At 42.0% G+C, this 10,949-nt stretch overlaps 2 protein-coding genes across 2 annotated transcripts in view; both read left to right on the top strand.

Moving 5' to 3' along the window:
- Positions 1-9,873, top strand: part of LOC114040170 (transcription initiation factor TFIID subunit 1-like) — a 55,283-nt gene extending 45,410 nt beyond the window's left edge. Inside the window, exon 18 of the mRNA XM_027858184.1 lies at positions 9,647-9,873. Coding sequence (XP_027713985.1) covers positions 9,647-9,873 — 227 coding nt within the window. The remainder of the gene's footprint in view (positions 1-9,646) is intronic.
- A 413-nt stretch (positions 9,874-10,286) lies between these two features.
- The window catches only part of CUNH19orf84 (chromosome unknown C19orf84 homolog), a 1,798-nt gene continuing 1,135 nt past the window's right edge, over positions 10,287-10,949 (top strand). The window contains exon 1 of the mRNA XM_027858183.1: positions 10,287-10,321. Within this exon, the coding sequence (XP_027713984.1) occupies positions 10,287-10,321 (35 nt within the window). The remainder of the gene's footprint in view (positions 10,322-10,949) is intronic.

Here is a 10,949-nt window from a genome sequence, read left to right as displayed (position 1 = left end):
AATTGAGAATGACTGAGCCCCTTTACCTCAAGCACAATCTATCCTGAGCCTCAGAGACTATGCCCCAGGAGAACCAATAGATTTGGTAGCCAGATTCCATCAGAAACCAAAGGAATCCATTCCTACATGGATAGTTGGTTATGGGAGAGTGGAGCAGATGGAATGATGTTATTTGGGTCCAAGGTCGAGAAGATGAGAGGTATTACTACACACCCAGCCTTATGACAGAGACTGTATGGCCCAAGATGAATTTGGGAGAATCACTGTTTCCTTTTAGAATGGATTATTAGAACCTGTGGGAATGCTCAGCTGGACTCTATTCATATATCAGTAGAATGGGCTCCTTGTGGAGTGCAAAGGAAGTCTAGGCCACCAACAAGGAAATGGTCAAGTAATCTGTTGTCTATGCCCCTAAGGAACATGGGACTGATGCAAACCTGATACAGCTGGGATAAGAAACAAACTTTTAAGGTTAGCTCCTGCTCATTGGAAGGTACCTCTGTTAGATGTTTTGGTGTCCCTGGAAGGGGCATCAGCCAATGGTTAGGGAGAAGCATGGCCTGAGATCCAGGATCTAAAGCCCACCAGATAAGACTCATGCAATGGAAGTCAGAAAGGACTCCCACAATCAATGAACCAAAGAGGGTTACTAGAAAGCAAATGTGGCTTGATTGGATTCTGGCCATGAGAAGAAATGGATAGGCAACCCAATGGAGCACTACTAAAAAGGTGGAGGATGCTTAGACCCTATCAGCATTATAACAGGAAGACCCAGTCAGCTCCTCTTGAGGGAAAGAAAGCCCCAGACAGGAGGAAGGAGACAAAAATCTGTACCACCCCCACACTGCGTGGAAGCCAAGAGTAAGGTGGATTGAGGGAGCCCATAGGTCACATGCACAAGTAATCTGACATTGTTCATGGCATAACAAACATAATACTCACCTTCGTAGATACTGGAGTTGAATGCATCCTTATTCATGGAAATCCACATAGGTTCCTTGGTTCCCATGGTTACTTTGATGGTTATAGGGGTACTGCAGCTCCAGGAAAAAGTACCAAGGTTGTGTTCTACATGGGGCATTCTCCACCCCCAAGAACATGCTGTGCATATCTCACCAATCCCTAAAAATGTTAAAAGAATAAATTTCTAATTAGGGGCAGCCTTACAAATGACTGGGGGAATTTTGGTTCTGGATTTGAGTGGGTTTTCCCAAATGTCCCCTGGCTTCTCTCCCCCTCTATCATGGAGGGTGGTGAGCATTAAACAATAAAGGTTACCAGGAGGGCAACAAGAAAGATTGGAAACCATTCTGGAATTGGCTAAAATAAATATTGTAAGGAAAACCCAGAACCCTTCTGATAGTCTAATGTGGCCTGTGAAAAAATCCAACCACACTTGGAGAATGACAGTAGATTATGGTGAATTATACAAGGCCCCTCCCCCAATATATGCGACTGTCCCAGACTTAGTTACTACCTTAGAGAGACTGACCACAAAATAGGACAATGACATGTTGTGCCGGATGGGGCAGAGGAATCATAATAGCAGATTGTGTTCACATGGGATGGACAACAATGGCTTTGCCATGGTCTGGTGACCCATGAACTGGACACCATCCCAGCCCCTGTAGGTGCCACCATGAACATCAGATTGATGATATTATATTAACATCTGATGATTTGCCTTTACTATGGAAAATTTTGACCAACTTCAAAGTATTCTCTTCAGAAGGGGATGGACAATAAACTCTAGCACGGTGAAGTTCCTGGGTATGATATGGTCAGGTAAAACACGGGTTATCCCCAAGGCTGTAAAGAGCAAAATTCAGGCTTGACCTATTCCTACTATTGAAGAAAATCCCCCTGCTATTGGGGATTGTTGGGATATTGGAGGATATGGATTATCCTCCATCTTGCTTGATGCTCGTAGCCACTGTATGTCATTATTAGGAAAGAGACAGAGTGGGAACAGGGTGATAATCAATAATCTGCCTTCACTAAAGCCTAGGCATTGATGGTACAAGATAGTTCTGCAGACTGTAGTCGCCCATAAGAATTAGATGTTGCTACATCTAATGAGAGATCTGGTTGGGCCCTGTGGTAGCACCCCCAAGGATACCCCAAAGGGCAGCACCCCTAAGATGCAGCAAGTCCTTGGGTTCTGCTCACCTGTAAAGGGGTGGATTGATAATTGTTTGCCCAAACCCACTTCCACCCACAAAGCCTAACCCTAATTAAATGGCACACCTACTTAGTGAAAGGGAGCCCTCTATCCAATAACCCATAAGTGCAGAATGGTTACTAATCACACTTCTGCTCATTGAATATTCAGTTTGTCAACCTGGCTATTGCATTTGCTGTCATCTGATCCCACTGGGAGCACGAGAACCAGTCCATAGATTAAATGCACCGTGTGGCAGTGAGGAACAATGTTCTGACTGGATCTGTCCATGGTCTCGGAGGAGCATCTTGGACAGATGAACCACCGAAAGCTAATGACTCTTGCGACCTAGAGATTTTTGTTAATGATACTAAGACCATGCAATGTGCTCTCACTAATGTTCTTCCCGCGTATCATGATTCAGGCGTGCTCTGTGCTTATGATTTACAAATATCATGGCAACCAAAGCCCTTAGGCCCCTGCCACATCCTCCCTCACCCTAGGGGCATTGTAGAAGAGGTCGGCATGAAGATCATCAGGGCCAACCTCGAAGGGGTGGGTTGTGGGTTAAGTGGATGATGGTCACAGTTAGGAACATTATGGATTAAATGGATCATGGTTGCTGTTAGGGGCAAGAAACTAATTATCCTAGCTGGATCAAAAATGATGTGTGGCAGGCTATCGGCCAGTTCCATCTCAGTTGAACATTCACACATTCTGCTACTTTGGTGACATCCTGCATGCTTCAGCCCATACCCCCCTCCCCAAGCAGCTTCAGTAAAAAACAAAACCAAAACAAAACAAAAGCCATATCCACCATGTTTGCTGTCCATTTCAAGGTGCTATTACAGGGACCCCTATAAATCAGTTCCCTAATAAAACTTGGACTAATTACTGGGGCTTTGTGTGCTTCTTTTTTTGGATTCCCTGCATCAGGAGCAGATGCAATCAGGCACTTTGGTTTCCCATTACACAATGGCCAGTTCTTTCAGTTGCCCCAGGATGTTTTTCTAGGTTTAGGCTTGAAATCCTCAAAGGATATGAGTGATTTCTCAATTATTTTCTTACTTTTCTGGGTTTGACACTCACAAAATACCAAAATTTCAGTATCAGAAGGGAACACAGAGGCCACTCAGTCCAGTCATTTGGCTGCCTGAGAATCTCCTCCACACTCAGTATAACAAGTAGTCAACTAGGCTTTGCTCGGACACTTTGTCTTCTGTATCTGTTCTCTTTTTGCCAGTCCAAAGAGCATTGTCCTCAAGAGAGAAAACAGACTTTAAAAAAGAAGCGAGTGGATTTCATTTCTCTCATTTATCCATCATTGTCCTCACATCCCTTCTTTAATTCTCAGCATAGGTTTATTTGACCTTTATTGATGTAATTAGCAGGTGAAAAACAATTTTCGATGGTTTCAGCTTGTTCTCAGTTTGAATTTCCTAACAGGACCATGCCATGCCTTTGCATTGATCCTTGTGCACTGGAGTACAGTGCTTGATGTGGTTTTGCCTTTCTTTGTACCCCCCAGCACTTAGCACAGGGCCTGGCCCATTTTGTCGTTCAGTCGTTTCAGTCCTTAAACTTTTCAAGACCCCATTTGGGGTTTTCTTGGCAAAGATACTGGAGTGGTTTGCCATTTCCTTAATTAAAAAAAAGTCTTCATAAATGCTTCCTGAATGAAATCAAGAAGACCCGTTTGGGTTCAAACCCATGTGACCAAGGGGAAGTTACTTAACCTCAATTTCTCCATCTGTGGAATGAGGATATTAGTATCTGCTTCCTTCCAGTGTTGTTGTGAGGCTCAAATGAGAGGCTAAATGTGAGATGCTCTAGGAAAATTACAGAGCTGTGTCAATAAATATCAGTTATCACTATTGTTCTCCTCTACCTTCCCTTGCTTCCAGCTCTATCTGGGTCATTTCCAAATCTTAGTTGGATGATGAGTTCTTTGTCCATCTACACCTCTTTGGACAACTCTCCCTTTTCCACCATATAAAAATTATTTCTCTCTGTATCTTTGGAACTTAATTTTCAAAAGCTTTCTCTTTCCTAGACTGACTTTCCTTCCTGAATTTTAGGTCATGAGTTTCTACCTACCTTGTGAATTTGCTTTCCACATATTTTACATGCATGTCACACTATGTCCCATTTTCCTCTTCAATATTATAAATTCTAAATGGAAATGTCCACTTCTTCCCAAGTTTCCGTAATTTCTATCATTTTCTTCTTATTGGTTCATATCTGATCCAGAGCAGCGGGTCTCCTCATTACTTCCTTTACCTTTTAAAGATAAAATTATTACTGAGGCAATTCATTAATTAAGGCAAACATGGTGGAACAGATCACTTTTGGTGATCAAGAGAACACTGGTGACCTCAGAAAGAAGTCTCAGGAAAGCAGCAAAAGAGAGATTCCGTAAGTGGGAACTCTTTCACAAGGGCCCACCAGAAAAGCTACCAGGGGCTCAAATTATTCTATGGATCCTCATCCAAATGAAGTCACAGTTCATGAGCCCCAAGTGATGTGTTTCCTTTTACTAGTTTTCCAGAAGGCAAGATTTATTCGAAGCAAAAGCGTTTTAAAAATATAGTAAGAAAGTTGCAATTGAAACTCTTTAACCACCTCACCCAACACATACAGCTTGCCGCCCAAACCCCAAATATGCCCCCTCCCACAAATGCACACATTATCAATGAGAAGAGTGGATATATATAGGAATTATGGGGGGGTGGCACACATTTAGAGATTATGTGTAGCCAGTAGACAAGCACGGAGAGGTGACTCATGATTTTAGCACTATAGCGCTACCAATATTTTCTAGTGATATTATTGCATTGGCTTCTTTCTGGTTTGCCCATTTCTGAGTTTTCCTGCTTTTCTGCATTTCTGCTTCTCTGTAGTAAGAGGAACAGCTCCACTTCTCCATGTTAAGCAGGTTATTTCTTTGGCCCTCCCCAGAAATATTAGGAAAACAATATTAGGAAAACAAAGGCCATATTAATAACAAATAACATAAAAAATCACATGATTATTTCAAAAGATGTAGGAAAAAAGCTGTAGACAAAATGCAATATCTATTCCTGTTAAAAACATTAGAAAGCATGGGTGTACATGGAGCTTTCCTTAAAATTGTAAGTATTTAAAATCAAAAGACAGCATTATCTGTAATGAAGATAAGCTAGAAACATTTCCAATAAGATCAGAATTAAGAAAAAATTTCCATTATCACCATTATTATTCAATATTGTACTAAAAATGCTGGTGACAGCAATTAAACAAACAAACATAAAAAGAAATCAAAGGAATAAGCAGAGGGAATGAGAAAACAAGACTATCGCTGTTTGCAGATGATATGAAGGTCTTCTTAGAGACCTCTAGAGAGTCAACTAAAAAACTAATGGAGACAATAATTTGAGCAAAGTTGCAGAATAGGAAACTAACCCACATAAATCTGTCAGTATTTCTGTATATTACCAGCAAAACCCAGCAGGCAGAGATAGTAAGAGAAATTCCATTTAAAATAACTCCAGGCTACAAAAAATACTCTACATAAAACACATAAAATACTGTCAAGATACATACAGAAACTATATAAATACAATTTATTTTTTTATAAATTTATTTGTTTATTTTTAGTTTTCAACATTCGTTTCCATAAGGTTTTGAGTTCCAAATTTTCTCCTCATCTCTCCTCTCCTCCCACCCCAAGACAGTGGGTACATTGATACAGGCTCAACATATACATTCATATTAAACCTATTTTCACATTAGTCATGTTGTAAAGAAGAATTAGAACCAGTGGGAGAAACCACGAGAAAGAAGAAACAAAACAAAACAAAACAAAACAAAAGACAGAAAGCAAATAATATGCTTCAATCTGCATCCAGACTCCATAGTTCTTTTTCTAGATGTGGACAGCATTTTCTATCATGAATCTTTCGGAATGGTCTTGATAAGTCTATCAAAGTTAGTCATCACATAATGTGGCTGTTACTGTGTACCATGTTCTCCTAGTTCTGCTCACTTCACTCAGCATCAGTTCATATAAATCTTTCCAGGTTTTTCTGAAGTCTGCCTGTTCATTCTTTCTTACAGCACAATAGTATCCCATCACATTCACATACCACAATTTGTTCAGTCATTCCCCAACTGATGAGCATCCCTTCAATTTCCAATTCTTTGCCACCACAAAAAGAGGTGCTATAAATATTTTTGTACATGTAGGTCTTTCCCCCATTTTTATGATCTCTTTGGGATACGGATCTTGAAGTACTATTGTTGGGTCAAGGGATATGCACAGTTTTATAGCCTTTTGGGCATAGTTCCAAATTGCTCTCCAGAATGGTTGGATCAGTTCACAACTCCACCAACAATGCATTAGTGTTCCAATTTTCCCACACCTTCTCCAGCTTTTATAATTTTCCTGTTTTGTCACGTTAGCCAATCTGATAGGTGGGATGTGGTATCTCAGAGTTGTTTTGATTTGCATTTCTCTAATCAATAGTGATTTAGAGCATTTTTTCATATGACTATAGATAGCTTTAATTTCTTCATCTGAAAATTGCCTGATGAACACAATTTGAGAACACCAACTTACACAAATAAAGATAGATCTGAATAGTTAGAGAAATATTAATTACTTATGGGAAAACAGAGCCAAGACAATATAAATTATAATACTTCCTAAATTAATTTTATCAGTGCCATATCAATCAAACCATCAAAGGACTATTTTATAGAGCTAGTAAAAAATAATAAAACTCATTGGTAAGAACAAAAAGTCAAGCAGGATTGAACTCATCAATTCTCACCTATAAGTCCAGCATTCTATCCATTGCGTCACCTGTCCTCCTCTAGACTGACATCTCCTTAAGGGGAAAAAGTGTTGAGCTGGGGTCCTCTCTCCACCCACTCTGATGCTTGGACACTTTAAGGCTTTAGCTTTCTTAAAAAAATGTAAGAAAACGGCAAGCAGGGTGGGAAGGCTTTAAACATTAAGCTACAAGACTAATGGTTGAGCCTGCTCATCTGTCCATGACGAAGACCTAGCACCTCAGCCAGACTCTTATTGGGTCACAATCTGGAAGCCCAGAAAAGCTCTAAAACTTCATTCCCAGTGAAATATTGTCTAGCAGTGACCAAAAGAGACTCTGGGGTCAGTTAAGTACTGCTGAGGAGGAGCCATGGAAAACCAGCAGGAAGCAATGTCCAGCCTAGACTGGATGTTTGGTAGAGATCACATGGTACTTGGCACCAACAGGGATCAAAGGCCTTCCAAGGATACATATCTGCCTAAGACAGATGAAGGGCAGCAAAATAATCTCACGAGAAGAAATTGGCTGGGCTCAGATTCTTAAAATTTAGCCACTGCTCAGATTCTTACAATCTAGCCAATAGCTCACTAACATTCAGACTCCTTAAGAGTCTGCCCAGTATGTTGGATCTTTAATAAACCTTGTTTTCGGCTGAAAAAAAGATGAAGAAGAAGAAGAAATTGGCTGCCCCAAGCACTGAGACATGAGTTGCCCCTCTATTCTTCTCCCTGGGTCTCAAATTCTTCCTACATATGTATCTCTGACCTGTATACTTACATTCTTATATTCCTTATCTCAGTCCTCTCTCTTCTCCACAGGTGGCGTGTGTGTGTGTGTGTGTGTATGTGTGTGTGTGTGTGTGTGATGTATTTGTAGGACTGTAAACTTTAGGCTTGTAGGGGAAATGTTTTATTTCTACTAATTAAATCCTTTTGCTTTGAATTAATTGTGTCCTCTGGCTGACTAGCAAGGTAAATGCATGGGTGGGGGCTCGGGAGCTATGGTTTTTAGTGGATTAGGAATCATAAACTATCTTGAACCTGGTGTAGCCTTGCCTGAGGAATCCACTTACAAGTTGAGGGTGCCTCCCCAGGTGCCACAATAGGCACCTATTCACAATAGGTGAAAGGGAGGTGAGAGATGGGAGGGTAGCTTGAGGAGGTTGAAGGGTTTTGAAAGTGGATTTTGGGGAGAACATAACAGATTCCATTTCTGTCCCATATTTGTTTTGTTTCTTTTTCTTTCCCTGTGATACTTCTTTGGCACATATGGTCTCCTTCAATACTTTCCTTCCACCAGACTACAAAAGAAAACTCAGAAGACTTCCACAGTTCTAGGAAGTCACCACTTCTCTCTGTCTTCTCTGATAAAGTACTTCCTATATACTAAGCAAGGCTTATCAAATGCTAAGTGGCATACTGGTAAAGAAGGTACTATTTCCTTTGATCTGGTATAAATGACTATGATAACAAGGACAAATTCTCTCTGTCCCAGTTTGAGCATCTTTTTTGTTTGTTTTAATAAAGACCTTTTCTTGCTTATATGCTGTGTCTGCTCTTACCAAAACTGCTTTGTAAGAAACACATCTCTTTTGCTACTCTCTCTGGGTCAGGTAGCTCAGGAGGAAAGAATATATACATACACAAACACATGTGTATAACATATCTACACATATATGTCATCTGTGGAATGATATGACATACATGTCCATCACCAACTGATGGAGTGTGTCACACTCTTGAGTGAATTAACTTGCATTTTCCCTATCTGTATCCTATGCTGCTTATTTGGGTGGTAGCTAGTAAGAACCCTGAAAATTCTTGCCTAGCTTTTTAAGGCTAGGAGAAATGTGAACATGTTGCACTTTGGGCCCATGAAAGGGGCCAGTAGAAAGGAAGAGATAGGTGATGAAAGCAGAAGTGACTGTGAATAGACAGAAGTCCCAGAATTGGATAAAGGGAATGGTATGGATGGTACAATAGGAGAACTTTGGTTGGGTAAAGATAATGGAGGATCAGTTTCATTCTCTGAGACAGGAAAGGTTTTGAGGTGTTTTGAGGGGCAGGGAAAATTAGGAAGCTCAGGCAACATCTAGTTCAGGGATGGGGAACCTGAAGCCTCCAGCTGCACCCTCACCCCTGATCTAGTCTCTCAACCCGCTGGGGTCTGGGTCAGGGAAAGAGAAGGAAGAGATCATATAGAAGGGATTCTGGGTACAAGAACATAGAAACCCAAGCTCCTGATGGGGGTAAGTGAGGAGTTGAAGAATCAGAACACTGATATTTTTGTAGGGAGTGTGTTGCATGCTGGGGGGCGGGGGGTGGGTGGGAGAGAAATTCCTTCCCCACTCATCTCCACTTCTCAACATTGTGATCTTTTTTCAAAGTGCAAGCTCAGGTACCACCTTTTCTGTGAAGGTTTCCCAGACCCACTAGGTGTTAACTGCTCCATTCTTTGTCCAAATATCTTTTATTGATTTGTTACTTGTATCCCTTGAGAGACTTGAAGATCCCCGTGGACAGAGATGTTTCGTTTTTGTCTTTGTAAATTCAGTGCATTAACCATGGTGTCCTACACTTAAGACACAGCCTCGACAAATGGCATTGACCTGATCTTCAGTTTGGCATTTATGCCCTTTCCACGCCTAATTAATATGAGCTACTCTCCTCAGATTCTACAGTGCTGCCCAACTGGACTTCTTACTGTGCCTTGTATCCGAAATTCCATTTTCCTCCTTCCACGCCTTTGTACCGGCTGTCCCACATGGCTGGTAGACTCCCCTTCCTCACCTCCACCTTTCAGAAACCCCAGCTTCCTTCACCGTTCAGATCAGGGACCACTTTGGCCTTTGCTGATGTGCCCCCGCCCCCACTCCATTACCTTGTATATATTTTGTAGAAAGCCATTAAGCATTTATTAAACTCCTACCAGAAGCCAGGCACTGTGCTAAACCCTCCGACCCACGCTCGCAGATTGCTTGTACTGACAGCGCTGTTATGTGGACGTGTCTGCGCCTCAGAATGGAAGCTGTTTGAGGAGAGGGTTTCACCTAAGTCTTTGACTGTCCATCCTCTAACAAAAGGCACTTACGAACTTTTGTTGATCGATTGATTAATTGAAGCTTGCGTCGCTCAGTGAGGCGGACTGAGAATCTGGGAGCGGGGGAGGGATGGGGACTAAATCTGCCACAGGCCCCACCCCTTCGCCTACTTCGGGTCCTGCCGCCAACGTGCCCGCGGAGGGATTCCAGTCTACTCCTTTCGTCCAGCCTGCAGGTGGAGACCAGCCAGAGAAGAGACGTATTTTCCAAGATGGATCAGTGGCGAGAGAGGGCGGAGTCCGGAGGGTGAGAGAAACCTGAGAAAAACAAAGACCTGGAGACTGAGTCAGAGATGAGGGTCAGAGATCCTCCGAAGCAGAATAACCGACAGACACCGAGGGGCTCTGAGAGGCAGGCTTGTAGGAGGTCTGGGTGTGGTATATAGAACTGAGACCTGGGTTGGGGTCCTGGGACCTGGGTTCCAGTCCTGTCCTGCCCTCAACTCTCTCAGGTACCTAAACTCAATCAGTAAATCAACACGCATTTATTAAGCACCTACTGTGTGCCAGGCACTGAGCCAGGTGCTGGGGATACTAATACGGTGAATGAAACAGTCCTGACTGACAAGAGGTTGGTCAGTTCCTTGTCTCTGGACTTCAGTTTTCCTGTTTGTAAGATGGGGGTGAGGAAAAGGGTGCCTGTTAAATTCCACGCTGTCTAAGGACCCCTCCAGCTCCGACATTCCACGCTCTATGTCTTAAGATTGTGGTTCTCCAGATCCATTCAAAGGATCTGAAAGGTGGAAGTGATTTCCATAATAATGCCAAGATGTCTTAATTTCTAATATGGTAAATATTGATAGATATAACCCACATAAACAAAAGCTCGTGTGTGTGTGTGTGTGTGTGTGTGTGTGTGTGTGTGTGTGTGTGTG

Source organism: Vombatus ursinus, unplaced genomic scaffold (assembly GCF_900497805.2).
Source record: "Vombatus ursinus unplaced genomic scaffold, bare-nosed wombat genome assembly UNPS02012758.1, whole genome shotgun sequence".
Taxonomy (NCBI): domain Eukaryota; kingdom Metazoa; phylum Chordata; class Mammalia; order Diprotodontia; family Vombatidae; genus Vombatus; species Vombatus ursinus.
The sequence above is the reverse complement of the archived record's forward strand: the minus strand, read 5'-3'. Positions and strand labels throughout refer to the sequence as shown.